The 24,172-nt window shown below is 39.1% G+C and overlaps 3 protein-coding genes across 6 annotated transcripts; 1 reads left to right on the top strand and 2 right to left on the bottom strand.

Annotated features, from left to right (window-relative positions):
* Positions 1–3: 3 nt before the first annotated feature.
* On the bottom strand, positions 4–7,002 carry LOC136424711 (SCO-spondin-like). The gene is made up of 10 exons (XM_066413334.1): positions 6,842–7,002; positions 5,887–6,033; positions 5,316–5,460; positions 2,973–3,407; positions 2,326–2,733; positions 1,909–2,025; positions 1,204–1,465; positions 703–851; positions 204–425; positions 4–23 (listed from the first exon to the last, which is right to left on the bottom strand). The coding sequence occupies exons 1-10, from the start codon at positions 6,986–6,988 to the stop codon at positions 4–6; spliced, it is 2,052 nt and encodes a 683-aa protein (XP_066269431.1). The 5' UTR covers positions 6,989–7,002.
* Positions 7,003–9,256: 2,254 nt separating this feature from the next.
* On the bottom strand, positions 9,257–14,765 carry LOC136423855 (MICOS complex subunit MIC26-like). The gene is made up of 7 exons (XM_066412217.1): positions 14,691–14,765; positions 14,260–14,400; positions 13,762–13,887; positions 13,539–13,593; positions 12,934–13,029; positions 11,406–11,575; positions 9,257–10,225 (listed from the first exon to the last, which is right to left on the bottom strand). The coding sequence occupies exons 1-7, from the start codon at positions 14,700–14,702 to the stop codon at positions 10,007–10,009; spliced, it is 819 nt and encodes a 272-aa protein (XP_066268314.1). The 5' UTR covers positions 14,703–14,765; the 3' UTR covers positions 9,257–10,006.
* Positions 14,766–14,913: 148 nt separating this feature from the next.
* Positions 14,914–21,953, top strand: LOC136424214 (survival of motor neuron-related-splicing factor 30-like). Of its 4 annotated transcripts, XM_066412735.1 has the most exons (9): positions 14,914–15,036; positions 15,929–15,994; positions 16,178–16,317; positions 16,901–16,988; positions 17,535–17,623; positions 18,187–18,313; positions 20,507–20,562; positions 21,115–21,189; positions 21,539–21,953. In XM_066412735.1, the coding sequence occupies exons 1-8, from the start codon at positions 14,983–14,985 to the stop codon at positions 21,146–21,148; spliced, it is 654 nt and encodes a 217-aa protein (XP_066268832.1). In that variant the 5' UTR covers positions 14,914–14,982; the 3' UTR covers positions 21,149–21,189; positions 21,539–21,953. The 4 variants fall into 4 exon arrangements, with proteins under 4 accessions (XP_066268832.1, XP_066268833.1, XP_066268835.1 ...); XM_066412736.1 differs by lacking the exon at positions 21,539–21,953 and having other exon boundaries at positions 20,507–20,582; XM_066412738.1 differs by lacking the exon at positions 21,539–21,953 and having other exon boundaries at positions 20,507–20,591.
* The last annotated feature ends 2,219 nt before the right edge of the window (positions 21,954–24,172 follow it).

Here is a 24,172-nt window from a genome sequence, read left to right as displayed (position 1 = left end):
AATCTACAACATAGGGTGAAATCCTCACAGACAATAGTATCACAAAAATACATAACAAAGTGAAAGTTGGCATATGGTCTGTGCCCACTCATTCTGGTTATTATAGTCCAATATATAACAAAATGAAACAGAAATGAGTTGGGGTGGCCTTAGGAACATGGTATGGTTCAAAAGATGTCTCCCATCTTGACGAGACAACTTACCACACAGAGTGACGTCACAATCCTCCTGGCTGCCATCTTCCACCAGACAAAATGGCCGCTCCAGCCCGGTAGGGTTGCGACAGTAGTTGTTGTCCATGTTGGCCCACGGATACTTGATCGCGTAGAAACCAGCCTGGGCAGCGGACCACTTTGCACACTCCGCCCCGGACTTGGTTGTACTCCATGTACCACGGTAGTTCATGCCATTGCCATGGAAGCAACCTGAGGAAGACCAACAGCCATATTTCTGATTAGCAATTTATCGTATAGATTTTCCGAATGACGCATCCCTGAATGCTAAGAATGCTTTAATCAAACTTCCAACATGACAATGAGATACAAGGATCAAAAGCTTCAACAGCTGGCAGAAAAGAATACCAAGCCATGTATTATTACTCTCTTATCTACAATGCATGAAGTGATATGCAGGAAATACTAAAATTTGAGTCGGACAATCCCAAATGCTACTTTCAGTGCAAAGTCTTGAATACACATGTACCTTTGTTGCTCTTGGTGTCTGGTTCAGGGTTCCAACAGCGGTGTGGTGGTGACGGGAACAGGTCACAGGTAGGGAACCGGTTCTTCATCCGGCCATCAGCCTTGTTGACTTCCTCGCACCACGAACGGCACGGCAGCAGCTGTGTGTCCCTACAAAACAGCGGCATATTTAGAAAAACTACTGGACATACAATGTGAGGTTTGTTACCAGTTACAACAGCTACTACATATGCTTAGACCTGTAAAACAAAACAACAAATAAGTGCTTATAGTTTATGTCGCAATCCTGAGTATAGATGGCCAGGTGGCTGTTGTTAACCAGTCAATATTAAGGAATAAAAGTGACTTTAATGTAGAGAACCAAAATTATTGCAACAAATGTCCACTCAAAATCAAATGAAGCATGTTTAGAGATACATCTTAAGAAATAAAAGTGAATCTAATGTAAATTATCAGAATCACGGTAACAATATCAAAATCAACTGCAGCATGTTTTACTCACATGCACGATGTCGTGTTGTCTGCATGTTGAGACGAAGTGCAGGAAGTGGTGTTCTCTTCCGAGACAGCACATCGCGGGAAGATGACCGTAGATGCGAATTCCCGGAACTCAGGATGCTGGTTCTCTGCGTTGCTGGCAGGGTTGTTGAGCAGCTCCACGACAGAGGAATTCTGTATCTCCTCAAACGTCATCTGGCCCAGCTGATTAGGTAGCATAGCAAGTCTACCCCCGAGGTTGAAATCCGCAGGAATCGGCCGGCACTCTGAAAATTACAACAATACAGACATTCAACATCACAGACATCACATGCTTAAACATTGACAGGAAGCACGGACAAACAACATGAAAATAATCATTGATTCAAAAATCTGTTCAACATACAATAAAATCATTACAGAATGTTTACAAGAAAAAAATAAAGTCTTCTACAACTCATGCAATTTTTTCCCACAGTACTGAGTGACCATTTGCCTACATTTATTAGCCCTTAAGGTCATGACAGGAAAAGGGTAAAACACCATTGGAGTTTAACGGTAACATAAGTTGAGTGAGGTAGATTAGTATTTATAGCTAGAAGAGAAGTGAAATAATGAATATCAAGACCTTTTCTAAGCATCTTTGCCAACAGTAGAAAGAGTAATTTCTACTATTAATGAAAACATTACAAGCACCCGCATGTACGGTTAAGATGTGAGCCCAACTCACCACAACCTTCCTCGTCACTCCCGTCTGAACAGTCCGTCCGCCCGTCACAGCGCCTCCAGGCCAGGATGCAGCCATGTCCGTGTCCGCACCGGAGGTACCCCAGGGGGCAGTGGACTGCTGTGTAGAGAAACAACCTGTTAACTGTGTTCTTTGTTTAGTTATGCTCCATCTGCAGCAAAGCACATCTTCTAATTATAAGATTTAAACCAGAATGAACTGTACACAAAAAAAGCATTTCATGCACCAAGTATTTTTAGCCCTTTCGGTGAAACTTTTTTTTTCAATTGATATATACCTTGCACCAGGCAAAAGGAATAACAGTAGATTTTGCAGATGCAAAATAACATGTTACTAGCCTAGACATATGTGTTATGTGCATGCATGTTATGGGTACCTATACAATGTTACTTGGCATACCATCATTCAGCTGGCAGATGAACTTCTGTGCAGACGAGCAGGGCGCGTCGTTCCATCCGGTTTCGAAGTGGTTGGCGCAGACATCTCCTCCTCCTCCTCCTCCTTTATTGCTGGGTTCCCCCAGCTGCCATCCCCCATACGGCCGGTCTGCGGCTGTGTTGTGTGGAGTCCCATCTTCCCACACCCAACCGCCCTCGCCTTTCTGACTGCTCAGGCCGAACCAGAAAGGTGAGTTGGGATCCACGCCGTTCTTCAGGTCTCTCAAGAAGTTGTCCGCTTCTTTGTCCTTCGGCATGGCCAGAAGCCCCCCATCCGCTGCACACACCTGCCTGGCCTGGTTGTAGGTTTTGTCTTGGTTGTACGCCTTGAAGCACGAACCCCCGAACGGAGCGTAGCCAGGAGGACAACCTATAAAAAACATTAAAGATGAGATGGTTGTGCCCTGGGTACAGCACTAAGGAAGTATCTCCTACTGTGGCCTTTCCTGGGGAAAACTTATATTATGTACATTGACCATACATACAATGTGATCCCTTATCAGTTGTCTCAGTCTACATTTCAAAAGTGTTATAAAGAGTTACTTGACTTCGGTCACTGTCTTAGCCCGGAGGCCTCCACCAGCGCTGTCAAATGTACATCAGCCTCACCTGTTGTTGCTCCTGAAGTACTGGTAGTGGCCGCATTAGTAGAGCCAGGTGTAGTAGTTAGAGGAGTAGTAGAGGCCACAGTAGTAGTTACAGGTCCTGGAGTAGTAGTGGCCGCAGAAGTAGTTAGAGGAGAAGTAGAGGCCACAGAAGTAGTTATAGGAGAAGTAGTGACCGCAGAGGTAGTTATAGGAGTAGTAGTGGGCACAGTAGTAGTTAGAGGAGTTGTAGGGGCCGCAGTAGTAGTTCCAGGAGTAGTAATGGCCGCAGTAGTAGTTATAGGAGTAGTAGTGGGCACAGTAGTAGTTCCAGGAGTAGTAGTGGCCGCAGTAGTAGGAGTGGGCGCAGGAGTAGCTCCAAGAGTAGTAGTTGCCGCAGTGGTGGTTGCCATGATTGTGGTTTTTGTAGTGGATGAATGTAGAGCTGTTGTTGTTTGGGCTGCAATTTGAAAAAAAAGATGCATCCCTTAATGCTAAGTATGCTTAAATCAAACTTCCAACATGACAATGAGATGCAACGGTCAAAAGCTGCCACAGCTGGCTGTAAAAAAACAACTACTTGTAGCATTTTACATTACAATTACTCTCTGGTCCATGAAGGGAATTGATACTGAAATGATAAAATTTAAGTGGCAATTTCAAATGCTACTTTCAGTGGAAAGTCTTGAATATACCTTTGATGGTACGTTTTTATCGATGTCATCATGATGCATGTTGTACAACAAAGGAGTGTAATTCTTTGAATGACTGGCAAATACATAATGACCCATCTCGAACTCATGATCCCTTCACAAAAGACGAGCCGGGGCAATTTGGGAGTAATGATTTATTCATCAGCAGGTGTTTTGATGACACAGGAAATGCCATTAGTCACTCAGGTAACACAACATCAAATATTTTGTAAAACGCACTTGTTGCCAGCAGAACACCTGTCAGGCTGTTTTTTTTCTTATGTTGCATTCTTTTTCATTATGATAATGCACAGAAAGTGAATTGACAGTACATGTAGTTTCATTTTATTCTTCAAGGTCCGAATGTCTGCTCATTAGAAAAATCCAAAAGAATAGAGATTACATCAGTGAGTGTAGAATGCATTATTTTTGCTGGTCAACAGTGCCCCCATACTTGTTCTTGACACTTTGTCTAATCAAGCACTCATTTATTTGTTATTAAGAGGTTTATCCTCTGTTTCGTTTGATATCAATTGTAAAATTTTGGGCTTGACACAGGACTTTATTGCTACAAGCAAACGTTTTTGAAACGTAGTACAGGTGTGTTATTATATTGATTGTTTGTTTGTTTGTTAGTTAGTTTGTATTGGACGACCCAATTGCTGTTTCTTATTGTTATTGTATCTATGTAAGTTGTAATGATTATTTCCAGAGATGATGTTTAATATTAGCGATAGCTAGAGCGCATCATCTCTATGTCCTGTATATTTTTTCTGTTGTTTAGTGAAAAAAAAACAGTGTGTGCATACATGTAGTTTTATCTATTTGTCATCCTACATATGTTTTGGCCCTTAATTGCATGTGAGTAACGTTATTCTTGATAAATGCGGAAGGTAATGATATGGTATAATATAGAGAGAGATGCATATATGGATAGGTAGATAGATGACAGAGAGACATACATATATATACATGCATGCATGCATACATACATACTAGTACATACATACGTACATACACACACATACACACACACACACACACATATATATATATATATATATATATATATATATATATATATATATATATATACATACATGCATACATACATACATGCATACATACATACGTACATATAGATATATAGATATATAGAGATAATCCATCTATCTATATGTCACTCTGTCATCTATCTACCTATCCATATATGCATCTCTCTCTATATTATACATAGATGAGAAAAAAATTCACACACGCGCTTTGTATGTGTGTATGTGTGTTTGTGTGTGTATGTGTACGCGCGCGTGTGAATATGTGTGTCTCAATTTTCCTTTTACATTTTGCCTTTCATATTTTCATATATTCATATATTGGTTATTTTCAATTTCTGGATTAAAAATGCTTACCTAAAATCAAATGCACTTAACCTTTTATTTGCACCCATCAATTTGTTACAGCTTACCCTAGGCACAAATGAATGATACTGGATAGGCGTTTGGTCCGCTGAAGATATTACTCAAAAGAAAGAAAAAGGATGCTGGAAAAATGAGAAAGGAGAAACAGAACCTTTACTTTCCTCCGATTATACAGGAAGAGTGAAAATGCTATACATTGTAGGTCAGCCTCAACAAAGACTTAAAATACCTTATACATGTAGTTTCTAAGAAACTTACTGCCTGTGTTGCAGCCCAAAACCTCTGCCCTCATGCCGATGTAAAGATTCCAAGTTTGAGGGTAGAAACGCACGTAGCGGGCATCAACCGGGGGGTCCAGCAGGTTGGTCACGGGGGTGTTCCTATCCGTATTGCCTTCAAATACCTGAAAGGCGAACGGATTCATATGATTTAACTTTATTGCACAACAACTGTACAAGGTAGAAAATATGGCATCTACTGGTACTTACAGTTCTATAAAGCTAATCTACCTAATACAAGAGTATATAGAATGGGATGATGAACTTTTACAATCATTGGAACAATTTCTAGCGTCTAGACATTATTTGATATACATGACACCGATGCAATAGCGTAATTGGTAGTGTGCTCGCTTTGTAATCGGGAGATTGCGAGAAATATCTCAAAGCAAATGACACTGACATGTACAGAAGATAAGGATTACATTGTAGACTAGATTAAATGACACCCATGGGTATACTGTAGAAGATGTAAGATACATGTAATACAATAACAGATAATAACAGTTTCCCCCATAATTTACAAAATGGAGACATAATCAAGAGGACACCTTTTCTGCGCCATTGCCGCCTTGATATGCTGTCCAGGAAGTGCCATCTTGGCTGAACTGAAGTTTGTAGGAGGTCACCCATTGGTCGTATGTGGCGCGGCCCTGTATTATGGTACCCGTGATACGCTTCGTCGACCCTAAATCCACCTAAGGTCAATAATTATTTTTCGTTATAGAAGTTCACATGAATGCAAGAGCAAACTAACTCTTTCTAACTAACTCTCGGTCTTCATTGAAAGGAGACCACAAGTAGGGTACATTGTACTCTCGATACAGCACATTCCATGCCAAACATATCAAATCTAGACCTTATTAAAGTAGGGACACTGTTGAGATAAAGCAAATATGACTTTTAGTTCAATAACAAAGTTGATACCGAATTAAGTTTAACGCAAAGATAGATGTTGCAATGGTGGGAGCTAGGGGATGAAGTTCACAGAAAATATTCCTTTTCCAAACTAGCAGAGCGTGACTGCTATTCGTAGTTCTGGGATAATGACACCCCTGAGACGGAATTAGACCGGTTTCGACTTAATTCGTCTTTTCGAAGAATGACAGAGATCGGACCACTCCTCCTTTTGTACTTTTGAGATAAAGGAAATATGACATTTAGTTGAATAACAAAGTTGATACCGGCTCAAGTTTAACGCAAACATAGATGTTGCAATGGTGGGAGCTAGGGGATGAAGTTCATAGAAGATATTCCTTTTCCAAACTAGCAGAGCGCGACTGCCATTCGTAGTTCTAGGATAATGACACCCCTGAGACGGAATTAGACCGGATTGGCTTTATTCGTCTTTTTTAAGAATGACAGAGATCGGACCAATCCTCCTTGTATACTAAGTTCAACACAAACATAGATATTCTAATGGTGGGAGCTAGGGGATGAAGTTCATAGAAAACATTCATTTTCTAAACTTTCGCGACTGTTTATCAGATCAAAATGTCTGTCTACCTGCAACCATTCCCCGATGGTGTTGCTTCCTGCTGCCCAGGCGCTTGCATCGGCAGCTCCGTTCAAGCGCCCGCGGTAGGGCTCGAAATTTGGGGCCGGGTACGAGGACGCAGTGATGCGGTCATCAGGTATGACACCCGACTCCATCCCAAGTGGTTGTAGACAGGCTGGGAGGACAAGAAAAAGTATGATGGAAGCTCAACGGTGTTGGTAATAATTATAGTACAATGCTAAACTTTCTTCCAACACTAAGGTGTCCACGGATCAAATTTGCATCGACCACTGTCGCCAATATTGTGGTTGGCAATACAGGCATTAGGTTTGATATTCAAATGATCATCTTCCGTCTGTGCTTTCCTGTCTTTGTGTTTTATATTTGCCTGTCGTTTCAAAGAGCGCTAATTTTTTGCCATACGATATACAGAAAATAACTAAAAGCATGCAAAAAAAGAAATGTACGCACACGTTGAATTGATGCTACATCATACGGTATCATAGACAATGAGGCAGGGCAAATCATAAAGACTTCTTCTACTGTCTAAAACATTTTAGCGCAACTTAAGCCAACAAAAAGCAACACAGCTATAAAGTAGACAAAATGTTCCTTACTGTGCGGTGATTCAGAAGAGACAACAAGAAAAATGGCAAACGCAACGGCAACAGCCAAGCCTAGGCCTAACTTGGCCATGTTTCTGTATGTTCGACCGACTCAAACAAACGTCTCGGCCGAAAGCACGAAAACAGAAGAGCACAGGAAAGCCGTAGTCTTAGTGAGATGCAAGCACGGAAGGTCCCAAGGGAAATTATACTGACATACGCTGGTTAGCAACGCGCTTCTGAGTCAACATCTGTATGGAACACAATAAGTATATACGTATGTTAATGGCCATCTTGAGTAATGAAATTTGAGAAATTGATGTTTCCCACTATTGAAAGCCATTTTCAACAATGGGGCGTTAAGCCTACCTGGCCAATTATATTTCACGCCCATCATTTGTGATGCCACTGGTGGTGACAATAACATTTCTTTGCTTTGACATATCACATATTGCTCTTTTTGCGAATATACATTCAAAATTTACTAAAGTATAACGTTAAAGTAATAAAAAGAAACAGATAAATAGTCACGAAGGAAAAAGTAACATTCTTCTGATACTCTGCCGGAATGCCGTAGTCTTTGTGCAATGTGAGCATTGAAGGTCGTAAAGTTATCATACGACATACACTGGTTATCCTAACAATTGTATGGGGGTGTTACCGTAGATGTATATGAATGTTAATGGCCACATTGAGTAATGAAATATTTGAGTTTAACAATGTGGAGTTAAGCCTCCGTGGTGCCTTTTATATTTTACGCCCATATCTGTGACAATCATAGTAACAATAACAATTGGCTGCTTCGACACATCTTATACTTCTCATTTTGAGAAATATACATATACAAAATTAGTATACTAATCTTCTGTATAAAGTAAAAAAAAAAACATTCCAACATACATTAAGGAGAAAGACATATACTTCTGATATGATTTTATACAAAATTTTCCTAACTTTCTTCAGAGTATCTTTTCTCTAAGGATCATCCTCATGTGATGTCATAGGGACACAAATATGGAGGCGGTCGTAGCTACTTGTGATTCGGTGAATTGTTGCTCAAGCGATTTTGATCATCTAGAAATCTTCTAACCCTCTTAAAAAACTGTTATTAAGTGCGTGTGGCTCACAGAGAAGAGTACTAAGGATAGCCTGATGAAATGAATAGAAGGATTTAAAGGACTCCAACAGGCAGGATAAAATCAAGTGCTAAACAGAATTATTCTTGGAAAATGAATTAATCTGGAGCCAGTAGTAGCTACTTGTAATTTTGTGAATTGTACTGTAGCTCAAGCAATTTTGGACATCTAGAAATCTTCTGACCATTTTAAAAACTGTTATCAAGTGTGTGTACGTACAGGTATGGCTCACAGAAAAGACTTCTAAGAATAGCCGGATGAAATAAAAGAAGAAAGATTTAAATACAAATCAAGGAAAGTTCATAACTTAAACTGCAAGATACAACCATGCTCCTGGCTATTGAGAAAATTTTCAACTTTCTCATGAGAATATTTGGATCCAGGAAACACCTGGCTAAAATGGCTCCATTTTCCATACCAATTAACACATAAGTGATGACAAGTGAAAAACCAACGTCCCTCATAAACTGTTGAACGGACAACACAATGTGTGAGACGTAACTTCTAAAAAGGCCAATAAATGTGATAGCCTGATTCACACACACACATACATTGTACACACAGATGCACACACGTACACACAGATTCACACACACACACACTGACAAACACACATGCACACACACATACACACAAATAAAAATTATACAGAAAATAAAGACTAACAGCTTGTATATTGTGTTTTTCCATACCTCATATTCATTTCAAATTCCACAAACGCTGAGATGCCACAAATGCAGTCAGCTTGAAAGTGGCAGTGTTACTTCATGTTACAACATTCAATATAATCTGCTTAGCAATTATATCAATAATAAAAACAGCTAACTAAAGACTTTCCACTGATACATGTATGAGTCAACATTATATGTATTGTCTTAAACAGATGTTGAATTCTTTTTAATCAGTCTTTCATAAAGCATACATGTTCATTCTGTTTCTGTCAAAAGCAAAACATACATGTTATGAATGTTACATAGTCTAAAGCTAGAAGCTTGTATAGTTTATCAAAGGTGCATACATGTAACATGTACACATCACATATAGCCGCATGCAGTTAAGTAGTATCATGCTTTTATTATTTAAATGATTCTTTACCAGGGATCCCTTGATGGGCTCCCTTTTAATTGCAGACGACAAATCCTACTACAAAGATCATGACAAGTTAAAGATATGATGGAACTACCATACATTTGTAAATCTTCAAATGTTTGCGGGGGTCTTATTTTCATGTTCTTCGCATTTCTATTGTTACAGTATTACTTCTACCGTAACAGTTACAATTGTTCCAACCTCAATCTTAAAACACTGCCAAAACCTACTTTCCACTTCTGAAACAAAATTAAGTCATCACAAACATTAATGAATTTACAGCATTCTTAGTTGTCATAGGTTAGCACTCTTGAAGTTATTTAGAGTTTATTTATGACTATAATTAACTGCCTCTAGTAGTGTACATGTCTTTGTCTTCAGGGTTGGACTGTCCAAAGTCAACCTCTCCTTTAGGTTTATCCTTTGCTGGTTCTGCTGCAGGTGCATCTGTTACAGCTGCAGCGTCTTCAGCTGCAGGAGTTTCAGCTGCAGGAGTTTCAGCTGCAGGTGTTTCAGGTGCGGAAGGTATAACTTCAGCTGCTTCTGGTGCAGGTTTTGATGGCTGTAACGGAAATCAGATCAATATAAACATGATACTAATAGTAATATGTAATGAAAATCCGATATAACCAAGTTGATTCAACACTTTGCCACAATCTTGTATCTAATGTAATGTAGACAATGAAAGTTTTTTGAGCTTAGCTATCTTTACTTTTGTCATGTTTCTGATAACCATTATAACAGCTATTACGATATAAGTTTTTATTCTATTTCATCATTTCAAAACAACCAGTGCTTTTTACAGTTACTGTTACTGTAATGGTACATTGTACATTGTTCAATTTTTCACAATTCAGCCCTTGGTTGCAATGTATACAAAAACCATTTTGATTGATTGATTGATTGATTGATTGATTGATTGATTTGTTTGCATTACATACATGTACCAGTAAACCACCTCATGGTGCACAAGCTGCATATCCGGACAAATTTATTTGATTCACTCACACCGTGAAGGTCCCCTACTCTTTTCAATAAGTGTGTTGGGTTCTTTAACGTGCTCTTCAAACACGGGACCTCTCTTTAATTAACATCCTATTCAAGGGTGTGCCTAACCGAAGCTAGGTACTTATTTTCACCTGAGTGAAGTGAGGAAAGACTTGTACAGTGCCTTTCCCAAGGGCACAACGTCGGAGGCATGTCAGAGGATTCAAACTCAGGACCTCTGGATCCTGGTCCAAACACCCTAACCATTATGCCAACACGACGCCACATAGTGAGAATTTAGACTGTTCTCCAATCCAAGAAAATTTGACTCACTTTGACTCAATTTGAAATTTGAGTTGGAGAAGAGTTTGAATTCTCACTATGTAATACAGGCTATTAGCTAGTAGGGCGTCAGGGTGTCTTTTGGACGCCCTACACTAAGAAAACAAGGAAATTGGACGCCCTTCTTTTGCAGCGGACATCCATGCAGAAGACACCCTGCATCCCTGGCACATGTGTTCCCCCCACACACTCACTGCAAAATGGACCATTCCACATACAAGACAGTTGAATAGCATGTACATTGATAGACATGCAATACTACCAGGTACTTGTTAATCCATGGAGCACATTGGGAAGCTCTGTTTGAATGCCCTGTCTATAAATCCTTGCTAAAAGCCTGATGTAATATACCAACAAGATGAACTTTCATGCTAGTAGTAGTACGACACCACATGTTTGATTGGCAGGCTAACCTTGCTCTTGGGTTTCCCCCCTTGTCTGATGCTGTTGTACTGGTCGAGTGTGAAGTCTTTAACCCTGGTGTAGCCGCTCCTGGAGATGTTGACTGCCTGGTTAGGGTAGCACAGGGAGGCCGCTGCACCCGCCAGGGTGGTGGAGTACACCGCCTTCTTTATCAAACCACCTGGAGTGTGGAAAATTCAACACTTTAGTTTTATGGTATCATATGCTTAAACACTCCATAATACCCTTTTAGCTGACTTCTGTCCATTGTATTTTTAGAGCAGTGTATGATTTTAGTAATTAAGTCTATTGCCCTGTTCATCAAACCTCTATAGCCTGACTAAATCATGCTAGCATCCCTTCCACTGCATAGCTGGTCAGTCCTCTTGGAGAGGAGGCCCAATCAGCCCCTCACAGCAAGAAATTGAGTAACACAGGCTAATCAAACCTCCTGCTCCCTAAACACCCTCCCGTCCAAACTGGACCTCTGGGAAGAACAGCCAAGCCTTAGTGACTGATTGATTGATTGATTGTTGTATATAAAAAACAAACAGCTTGTAACACTGCTGAGGAAGTGTTTCAGCTCCAAGGTTGTATTAGATATAGGGTTAGGCAGCAGGGAGAAGGTTATAATTAGACAGAATAGGTGAGTCCACTGCCTTGTTGACCAAACTTTTTGTATTATACATGTACTATAGAAAATAAAACAGTTTGTAATATCGGTCACTTTAACCTTCTCCCTGCTAAAGTACATGAAGCCTTTCTGCTACAAACTGTGTTACATGTAAGTATTACTATGAGCTTAGGCGGTAGGGGGGAGGTTAAATGGAGTAGTGAAACTCCACTACCTAAAGACTTGACTAGGACAAACACAAGGCATGGTTTGTAACATAAAGTTGATAAACCAGTTTAACCTTTAATTTCCCTGTTAAGTAGACTTTTATCATCATTTGACAACTTTTTATTGGTTATGGAGATAGGCAGCGGGCAGAAGGTTGAATAAATTAGTAAGTTAGGTTCACTGCCATTTTGTCAAACCTATTTATCTATATATCTAATCAAACCCGGCACACAGTAACATAAACATGATTAATATTTAATGAGGCTGGTACCAGACAACTTCATCCCAACACAATGAACATAAAAGACAGTCACATAGATACACTGCTCTAAAAATACAATGGACAGAAGGCAGCTTAAAGGGTATTATAGACTGTCTAAGCATATGATATTGTAAATGTAGAAATCAGTTCGGTGGTTTTATTGTCGAAAATTTTGTAGGACCTCTCCATCGCAAAATTACAACATTGCAAAAATGGATTTTCACTGTACGATTACTGTTACTACTAGCAGAATAGTTTCAACCACTAACTTTTAATACAGTGAAAACATAATTTTTCCTTCTACTGCAAGTTAATTATTTAAAGTGAAAATGAATGAATCTACAGTAGCAGGCAGGAGTATACGGTGTGTACCCTACCTCTGGCTCGCAGTACCAGATAGGAGTACATTTGTATATGGTGCACATGTGTGTCCTACCTCTGGCTCCCAGTACCAGCCCAGTCAGACCAGACAGGGTGATGACACCCAGTCGGGGAAAGAACCCTTCCTCACTCTGTACATACTCAAGTCCATCTGGAACAAAACGTACATGCATAAACCTGTGTTTTTCAAGAAAAATTGCATATGGGCTAGTGAGGGATCAGAGTGGGGGAAACTCTGTGGATTTTCCCGCCTTCCATGGTGTGGAGTTTTAGAGAGTTTTTAATTTAAAAGTTAACATGGGCTTCTTGAGGGGGAGAAATTTGTCTGTCAGACAGATCACAGGTGAAGACTGTGGCCACATGTGGCCTAGCAGCATCGCTGGTCAATCAGCATTTTATACATGTCAGAGATAAGGGGGTGCATGGTCAGAGCATGGGGGTGCAGCTCCCTTGTTCCCCTCTTTATAAAGAAAAAACAACAATTTAACCTGATAATACTCACTTACATCATGTACAAGTATAAAAACATTGTATAAAACAAGAAACATTAATGCAAAACCAATGGACAGTGCAACACACAAATTGTTGGTTCTAATTTTCAATATAAAGGGCACCTTATGGCTAACGAACAGTATAAGAGAAAAGGCTATATGTATTCACCTGTGGTTTTCTTCTCTGCAATTCTATATTTGTCAACAACGTACACTCTTGTACCCTGCAGTAATAAACAATGATTTTTATTAACTGGCACTGCAGTGTAGTTAGTGACATGTCAGACACATTGTATACAATCAGCATCAGATAAAGATTGATCTGTTTCTTTTTTTTTCTCATTTGAAATCAAATCATCGATATAGAGACAAGTTTGGATCCTATACTGTACCTCCATCTTGTCGTACCCCTTCCACACGGCCTGCCTGACCTTTGACACATGCTGTCGGAGAAAGCTGTCGTCCTCCTCGATGTAGGTGTACTGTGTCAGGTCGGGGGGCTGGTCATAGATGGGCAGCTGGGGATACAAAAGTATCATATATCATATGTACATTAATATACATCACATTTTAGTGTGGTCACTTTGCATTCAGGACTGTGTCAACCTAAAAGTAAGACTTTAAAAATGGTACATCCTACTTTCTCTGCTTCGCACTCGGCAGTCATAAGAAAGTGTATGGCACATGTAGTTGAACACACACCACTACGTACTAGACAAGTGGACTAGCTCCTTATCAAAACTGTGTGGCCCAAGGGCAATGGAAATTATGGACAGGGGCGTTGCCCTACACACTGAAAGGCTAGGGAACGATTCCAACTTAACTTGATACTATCAAAGCCTGCATAAATAAGTACACAGACAATGACACCATGTGTTGAACAGACCTACCTCAGAGATGCTGACTGTCTTCTTCTTCTTCTTCTTCCCACATCCGCAGTCGGTCTCCTCTTTCTTCACGACCTCCGACGCGTACACCGCTCCCAGGGACGCGCTGGCGGGGAGGACTGCTAGGGGGAGCAGCCGGGGGAACTGGAAAAAAGGAATATGCGTCGGATTATCATAATTTGCATCCACAAATATTGCAGGCCAAGTCTAACACCTGTCATATATCATTTTTTTTCTGATGAGTAGCCGGTAGGTGCACGTTACAAAACCATTCGTGCCAGTTCTGCTAATTTTCAAAGCAAAATTATAACTTCTGGTGGTAAAATTTGCCCTCCGCCATATTTAGAATACAAATTGTATGTTCTATATTGCACTATTCGCATGAAAAGTCATTAAAAGTAATAAAACATCACAAATATCAAAATTTGTCTCACCTTGGCGGCCATCTTGGCTGAAGCACGATGGGTAATCTACATCCGGGGTATGGGGCAAGTCATTGATCAAGACCCTATACACGTTTGATAAGAAATCTGATGATAAAAGAACAAAACATTTTAAAGACGTAAAAATTCGTCTTGTTAAAGAAATTACTTTTTTTATATCTTAAATAATCAAAGTTGAATTTTATGTCGAAGTTTTATGTCATCAATCAACATATTAGTAGAGAATAAGGTGTTGTTAGGTAAAATAATAGAGCAGCTTTGGGTTCATCACATTGTTTCCAAAATGGCGGACATGGGTGAAGATCAGATCACGACGTACAAAGCACAATTACAACAGGTTTGTGCCTCTAAATTCCTCTTTCTGTAACAAAACTATCGTTCAGACGTTACAGAAAAAGCCATGGAATACGTATGCGTGAAAATTATTGGTGTTTAGTCCACATATCAATGAAAAATAGCCATGTTTTGTTGGTCGAAAGCAACTGGTAGGTAGCTTTTTTATGGCAGGAAAATAAAAGATATTTTGAGCCAAGGAGGTTTTTATCAAGATTTGAACATTTTTACGTAGTATTTGTAGATTCTGAATTCTTCTACAGGTACACAACTTGCGCATCTTACTATGCGTAATGCTTGTTTGTTTTGAGGGTGAGGAATATTTTATCTACTAGTATTTGATTTTTATTCCTCATCAGAAGTTTGAGGTTGTCACATGTGTATGTGTTAGGCCATGAACAGTTTTTCCAGCATTTTCAAATCCTTTTCAGTTGCACCATTTTGGAGTGCTGAATTTCAATAATTTGATATCTCATGTGCCATCTTATTAAAATAGAATACATAACAAATTAATAAGGTATTTTTGCTGAATACAACTTACTTACTAGTACTATTAAACTAAAATCAATACTGTCAAATTCATTTATTTTATTTCTTGGGTGACTGGATTTTACATTAGAAGGGGAAAAGACTGACTGGGTTTTCGTGATATTTCAACTTTAGTATGATAGTTGTACAAAATGTAATACATTTAACTCTGGTGATGTCTGTTTTGTGTTAGTAAGAGGTCAGCTAAAACCATGAAAAGAAGATATTTTAAGATTTATATTTTTTGTAAGTATTTTAAGTTCCTTTCAACTATTCACAGTAATATAATTTTGTGGTAAGAGGTCACCACGGAACTACTAAGTACATGTCAATATTGTCTTATGTTTTCTGTGCTCTCTCCCCACTAGGTTGAAGCAGCCCTAACCACAGACCCCAACAATGAAGACTTGTTAAAACTCAAGCAGGACTTACAGGTGAGAGATATTGGTAGAAACAAATAGTATAGATACATATAGTGAATAAAATCGTCCAATTGCTCAAGTTACTTTGTATTGTGCATAGAGCATAGCTTTAGAAAATGAGCACTGGATTTACACTTTGTTGTTTTCTTCCAAACAGATATAATTGTATTTACAACAGAAATTTTCTGTCTACAGGAAGTGATAGACTTGTCGTTAGACTTGGCGAAAGCCGGTCAGAGCGGCGCAGGTCCGTCCGGGGAGGGCGCCACGCCTCAACCGGTCAAGGAATGGAAGGTTGGGGACACGTGTATGGCACCATGGAGCGAGGATGGCGGGTGAGTTAATGTGTAAATCTTCTTCTTCTTGTTGAAACGTAACAGGAGTAATAACCACCCAGGTCCTCCTCCCTCAAGCATGTCCAATAAAAATTAAAATTCAGTCCGTAAATTGTAAGAACTCTCTTTTTCATTTTCAGCTGTGTTTACAAATGTATATTCTTCTTCTCTCTCCTCACCACAACCAGTGGACCCTTGCTGTACATGTAGTAGTGCTTGCATAACTGTGTGGCCCACTATGGCCTCCGTCGGTCAGTATTGACCATGGTAAAATCCTAATTCACAACAGCCCTACAGCATCGACTATGGCTAAACAGCCCTATACGAGAATGGCAGTCTCTGCCACAAAAATCACATCTGTAAGCTGACTCAGTTCTGTTGCAAAGCTCTTTTCTGCGGATCCGCTTTTCTTCTGCGCTGTGCATCAGTCTGACTTCTCCTGATTTGAGCTGTCTGAACAGTGTGCATCTCCACCTGGAACGGTCACTTGTGTGGCCCAAGAGCTATAAAAACAGTGATGGGCACCGCCCTATAAACCAAAAAGTGTGAAAAATTTTGAACCTTTATCTATTGTTGATTTCAGGTTCTACGAGGCGACGATAGATGAGAAGCTGGATGGCGGAAGAGTCACTGTCACATTTGAAGGGTGGGGAAACAGCGAGATAACACTGGTAGGGATATGTCAGATTTTGGCCCAATACACATTTGCGATTTGAAAATAGTTGTAAAAATCTGTGTTTAGTACTAATATATGATCGTCATTCTCCTACTTAGAGACGTACCTGCGTTCTATACAATATACATTGGGAAGTCTCTGCTAAACTGAGCTGAGCTTTCCACTTGTAAGCGAGGCCTCTAACCAGCTGTCAGCCAATCAGAGAGTCACCTAAATCTAAAGCCATTTCTCTGACTAGCTGACAGCTGGTTAGAGGCCATGCCCACAAAAGTGGAAACCTCAGCCCGGTTTAGCAGAGACTCCCAAGGTACATGTTTATTGTAATATTTGTATAGGCTATGCATAGGAGAATGACAATTGTTTGCACTTCAGAAATTGCCTTAAGTTTGTGTAGTTTAGCATTGTGTGTACATGTAGTTTAAAGATTGCTCTAACAATGTTCTCTCAACCAAAAAAAATTCTATTTTGTATAACAAGTTTGCTGTGTTCATAGTCAAAGATTTGTCTTCAATTTAAACATTTTCTAAAATTCTTGTTGCAGGACTATCAGCTAAAGTTACCAGAGGAGTCCAATAAAAGATCAGCATCAGAAGCTGGGCTGAGCAGTGACTGGGACAAACCAAAATCAAAGTAAGGGGCCGGGTGTTCTAACTCTATGTACATTATTGTAGGCATAGTTTTTAGCTGTGTATAGTTGATTAATGTACTCCAAGTCATTTTTTTATTGCTTCTACTTTTGTCTGTTGGACTAATAGTGTTGCAATATGAAATGAAGGTTGGGTAGGAAAGGGGGTGAAGTCTGCCATATCTGGTTGCCTTGTTGAACAACTTTATTCAGGGCATACAAAGTAGAGGTAGTCCCTTAGCCTTTTTGAGGCCGTAGGCTAGGGGCAGTGGGTTGTTATCCACTGCGTCTAAGGTACGGTATTGGAAGACAAAACCCATCCCTCTTTTTCCACCACCCTTTACCTCCCCAACTGAAGTCAGGTACCCATTTTTACACCTAGATGGAGCAAGAAAGTTGTGTTACTAGTGCCTTTTCTAAGGACACATGTACAGTGTCTAGCGTGGAACGACAAGAATCAAACCTGTGATCTCTTGATCTTGTGTCCTCTTGCTTAGCCACTTGCCCATTCGACACCACAGTACATACACATGTACTAATGTAAGATGCCTGGTCTTGTTTTTCAAAGGAAGGAGTTGTCGAAGGCGAAACAAGAGTACAAGAAGAAGAAGAACATGAAGAAAGCCCTCCGTCTCAAGGAGATAGAAGAAGCGAGAGAATCTGAGAAGAACAAATGGCAAGATTTTAACGCCAAGGTGGGTTACATTCAGGGGAATGAGCACTTATGTATACAATTGTATTGTGTACTATCTATGATTTGTACATTTTGCATATAGATTAACTAACTGTTGAAATGTTTTGTAGTTTCCTTTTTTTCAGAGTGAATCCTTTCTTTTTTTTGTATTTAGTGTCCGACTGATGCTCTTGTCTTTAGATAGAGGATTTATCCCTTAAGTACATGTAGGTTTTTTTCTAGAGGAATCATTTTGTCGTCAAGTGGAGCACCCAAGGGGGGAATAGTGTGGAGTTTTGAGAATTTTAAACAAATTGGGAAAGCTACGCGTAGACTTCACATGATTCATCTTTAAGTTTGTAGAATGTCTTCAAGCAGTTAATTTGTTGTGGTCAATCATTGGAGTGAGGTATTTTCTACTCTGGCCTCTAGCTGCAGACATGCCAAGGTGAGCATTATTCCCTCTTCTGTACTTGAATGTGTTGCCTTAATTATTTACATGTCTTCTGCATGGTAGGCTTTGGAATAAGATTCTATAAGACAAGATCTGACTTACCGGGTTGATGAAAAGACAGTACAATGTATGTATTCGTCTCAAAGAAGAAACCTACCCCAAAAGATGAAACCTCCCCAAAAAAGTAGCAGATTATGTTGTGTTAAATTGTTCAATTGTTAAACAATTGTTAAATATTTCGTCAAAAGATTCTACTAGTCTTGACGGAAACTGCTTATTTGAGTACATGACTTCCATTTAAAGAACCTGCGGTCAGTCAAGTAAAAGATACAACAAAAACAACTCAGAATTACATGTCATTTCCTTTTGGTGAAAAATACAGTGTGTGTTGTCATGGTTTTCAGCTTGACGGTCAAGAAAATGCTAAATTCTTAATCAAGAAACCAAAAGATGGACTTTTTAAAATTCCATACTTGTCTGGTATTCATCACAAAATGAGTCAAGCAAACATGTTTTGTTTGAAATCCTGAAAACGAATCAAAATCTATATTATTACATTGTGATCAGACTTAACTTAATGTAAATACCCCCAATTGCTACCACCGAAATTTGAAGGTACGACTTGATATCATATTGCTGAACAAATTTTTTTTGCAATTTTTGTTATTGTTGAAAGTGTTTTAAAAGAAATGTGAAGAAACTAACTCAAAGCTATAAGAAAAAAATTCTGGGAGTTTACTTGGCAGATTTACAAAGACTCCTGTCCTCGGTTGTTTTGGAGGCAGGATTTTTTATTACATGCAAGGTAACAGTCACTCAAGCAACTGGATATATTTGGACTTGATAATATTGCTAAAAGTATTGAAGGAAAGGTGAAGAAACTAAGACAAAAAAAAAGTGTGGGGAATGTCTTGGCAGATTTGCAAAGACTACTGTCCTTTGTTGTTTTATGTTCCACAGTTCAGAAATCAGTAATATCCGATTGTGGTAGGGGAAGACGCTGAACACCCCCGGAGATAGTGAAGCAATGGTATGTCCCACCACAGGTGCTAGTACTACCATGTCTTTTAAGTTCCTTTCACATTTTCACACTTCTGCATGTAAGTTATTGTTCAGTTTGGGTGGAAATGATTAAAATTGAATTTCAGAGAGATTACGTTGATTGAAACAGGGTCTTACTTGTACTGCCCTCGGTTTTCAAGGGTTAAATGTTTTGTAGAAAGTTTAAAACCTACACGAAAGAAAGCGTTTTTTTTAGCTTCAACGGACATGAAAATTTTTGTACGATAACTTTTTACTCACAAGTACCACCAATTAAAAGAGGCAGAGGACAACAGTTTTGGAGAAATCAGTCACAGTAGTATTTGATTATAAGGAACATTTAATTTTGGAATTTTCAACATCATTATGCAAAATAACAGTTACTCAAGCAACTGGATGGATTCGAATGAGGGTCAGACGTTTCAGGTTGCATTTGCTGTCTTTAGTCAATGACTGCATAATGTTGTCTAAAACGTCTGAATGCTTTCAAAAATTTAGTTGTAACTGTTATCTTGCGTATCTTACTACCTGGATGTCTAATTTCCATTTTTAGGGCTCCCCAAAAAGCACTTTGATAACTGAAAATGGTCTTGAATGTTGATTGTAAAGGTATAGGTTAAAAGTATTGTGGATGGTGTTGTTTGAAAGTCTTCGTAAACATAGTGTAAGAAACTATCGAGGGACGCAAAAATCCAGTAACTTTTGTCTTGTCACGATCAGTGCTCTGATAGAACCAAGGCTCATGGGACATGGAAGAACGGCCACTTGGGAATGGGGTAGGTCTATCAGGTACAAGGTAAGAAAGGTAAGAGGTAGTAGGTACATACATATTTAGTCTAGGGAAGTTTTTCTATCCAACAAAATTATTTGCAGTTACATTCTCTAAGATGTTTATGAATTATTTGCATACTGTTTCAAGCTTAAGTTTTCAACTTTTTGTCCTGTACTGCTTGATAAGTCTTTTACTTATAACTTAAGATTTTCTGATTTCTACACTTTTAAGCTATAAGAAAACAAAATGACCAAAGTTTGTACATCTCAAAAATGTCACTTCAAGTTCCACAAACAGGGTGCATTTGCAACCAACCAATCATGTAGAAGTTCTCATAAACATAATACTTAAGGAACCAATCATGGACCAGCTTACATCTTTATAACCAATGGGAGACAAGCTAAAATGTTGTATTACACTGACCGATGGTAAAGGAGGTTTCAAAGGGATAACTTTGGGCTGAATCACCAGTGCATGTAGCTGTTCCATTGGTCAGTGCCTTGTGCATGATGTGCTATGCATTAATGCCCCCTGGCTTCTCCATGGTGTGTTGCAGGCCTTCCACAAGGGGAACAAGAAGGGCAAGGTGAAGAAGAGTATATTCGCTTCCCCGGAATCCGTGGACGGGCGGGTGAGTTACCATGACAACTTGAGTTTTTACCAGTTTGAATATTCAAATTATGTTGGTATATATATAGAGCTGAACTTTGTGATATGTAGTTGAATGGAATGTTTTTGTATTTTAATATATACCACACTTATGCCATATTCAGGTTGATTTCCCATCTGTTTTTGCTTTTCACACTACTGGGAAGGCTTACGGTCCTCAAAGACAGGACAAGACTTCTTGTACTTGTTTAGAAAAAGCAAGGGAAATCCTTGGTACATTGTACTTGCATAAGCCAAGCGTAAGCCATAGTAAGCTAATACTTCAATGCCTTTAATGCTTTATAACAGTGACACCTAATGGTTTTCCCTAGGTTGGTGTGGGCACATGTGGAATTGCAGACAAGCCGATGACCAAGTATGAAGCACCCCCACAGTACGCCAGATTCCTCCCTCCCCAGTGACCCGTCTGTATCCCATAACTACGTACAGCCAAACCTGTCACGAGCCATATTAAAACAGTCTCGTTCGTTTTTATATGGTTAACCCCACCCTGTCCTCAGCAACCACCTGTCCTCAGCAATTATTTTTCCTCGACCATTCGTTTGAGTGGTTGCAGAATCCAGGCTTGACTGTACGTTGTCTACATGTTGTGCCAGCGGAATTTGTATGTTTTTACCAGGTACAAAAGAGAACTTTTTTGTTTTGTCGAAATGTTGGGTTTTTAGGAGTATCTATTAAGTACTGTTCCAACAAACTGTTTCTTCCGGTCAGCAACAAGACCGGATTGTGTCTCAAACGCAAGTCTTGTTTTTTGAAACACTGGATTTTAACACTGTAGCTATTAACTTAGTACGTTGTTTTTCCTAAGCAAAAAAAAACACAGATTTTGCCTATTTTTGCCAAGCCAGGAAGAGAATTGTTTTTTTTGTTTGAAACATTGGTCAAAATATACAACTGCTGTTGTCACATGCTCCACTTCATTATTCAAATGGTTATTTTTGATTGAAAAGAAGAGGTAAGAACATTGACAACACATACTGACAACACATTGTGCAGTACATGTATTTACTTGTACACATGTAGTAGACAGTCACCCAGTTAGGTAAAATAAGTTAGGCATCTATAAATTTAAGATGCTTTTTTTTCATTATTTCTTTCCTTCGGTTGCAGTTGATACTTGTGTAGTGTCCATTTTAGGGTTGTCTTTCGGGCAGCAGAAACTTGATTCTTTGATTGACATATGTCAAATTACAATAGACAAGAGAATATATTGTATTGTAATGGTAAAAAAAATCTAAAAAAAACAAGCATCCAGATGCAAAACTGGCAAAATTTGGTATGTATCAGATTTTTTATCACTTAAAGATGTCCCTGGATTCAAGTTTGTGTCTCAAAGTAATTTTGTTCAACCAAGTTCATGTTAACTTTTAACTGTATATGTCTTGTACAGTACAAAACTGTATGTCTTGAGCTATGTACAAAGGCTGTTCATGTACTGTATCATTATTATGCACTCTAAGAGAAAACAGAGACTTAGATTGATGTTTCTCCAAGTGTTATGACTGGTACCACCTTTCTGTTTGAAAACTCACATACATGTACCAACATCTCCAATATGAGTCAAACCTGGTTAGGGAACCACCTTCAGTCACAAGCCACATTAAACCAGTTCTGTCCATTGTAACATATATAGTTAACCCCACCTAATGTCCTCAGCAACTATTTTTCCTCAGTCCCTTGGGTGGCCATGGTTGCTGAATCCAGTTTTGACTGTAGTTACATGTAACTGTTGTGTCCCCCTTCCCACACATACATGCACATGTACACAACTGTAAGAAAATCAACCCCCAAAGGCAAAGTACCGGGTATTTAGACGTGTCAGTAACTGTTGTCAGTAGACAAAGCCACACCAATTTTTTTCCTTGCTTTGCAGACTTTCCAAAATAAAGATTTAACATGAAAATGTAGCAGTAGGATGAAAACTTGCTCTGTACCACATTGTGTAGTCACTCCCTGAAACTGTATGATATCAAGGTACAGCTATCAGGCTTTGTTTTGAAGTCGATATTTCGATTTAGCATTATTTTTGAAATTCTAAGAACCAACGAATGAAATTAGTGTGGCTTAGGTAAGTAGATTTTTGTGCCCAATTTGTCTGTAAATAATGCTCTGAAATATCCAGGCTCCTGTGAGTAAGTGACCTTATTTTGTTTCCTATATGGAGTGAAATAAAAAGATACAGACTGGTAAAAATAAAAGTGTCATTCATGTATGGTGATAGCTAGCCTATACTGTCACCAAGGTTTCATATTTAGCTCTTTCATGTGAAATAAAGTTTATTCTGAAAACACCCAGACTTTCAAGGATTTAGTATTTTTGGGCTGTTTTTCCATAATAATAATTATCATATTTACCAATCCTTCAAAAGTTCAGGCCATAGTTTAACAGTCTTTTGAACAATGTCATAGAAGTCTCTTACAAACCAAGCCATAATCCTCTTGCTACGGCCACATTTCCAAACTGGTGGCCAGCCGGGCATTTTGCGGGAACTAAAAGACACAGAAAATGTATAAAATCTTAGTCATGAGCACAATTTGTGTATATTTCTTGATTTATATACACTTAACTTTATTTTTCATTTCTGCGAGTAGCCTGATCAGGCCCTGGTTTGGAAATGTGACCATAGTGCAACTGAGGAAATTTTTTTCACACAATGTCTGCTCTAGTGGAAGACTTGTAAGTTGAACTTGGCCCTAGCAACAGTACCCAAAAGTTCTATGAATATAAACCCATACGTAAAATACAAAAACTGCTGGCGCAATTATAACTGTGGTGTCACTCCGCAAGTATTTTCTGGGACGCCATTTGTACCGAGGTGTCAAAATGTGAGACAGCAAGCTTGGCTGAAGACGTGCCAGTCCACCACAAAATTGTCTGCATATAGCTCAGGCCGTACAAATTTAAACAATGTGTAAGGGACACTTCAAATGTACACTCAGTCAAAC

The sequence above is a fragment of the Branchiostoma lanceolatum genome, chromosome 18, assembly GCF_035083965.1.
Source record: "Branchiostoma lanceolatum isolate klBraLanc5 chromosome 18, klBraLanc5.hap2, whole genome shotgun sequence".
In the NCBI taxonomy this organism is placed as follows: Eukaryota; Metazoa; Chordata; class Leptocardii; order Amphioxiformes; family Branchiostomatidae; genus Branchiostoma; species Branchiostoma lanceolatum.
Note: the sequence above shows the minus strand (reverse complement) of the source record. Positions and strands in the feature narration are given on the sequence as shown.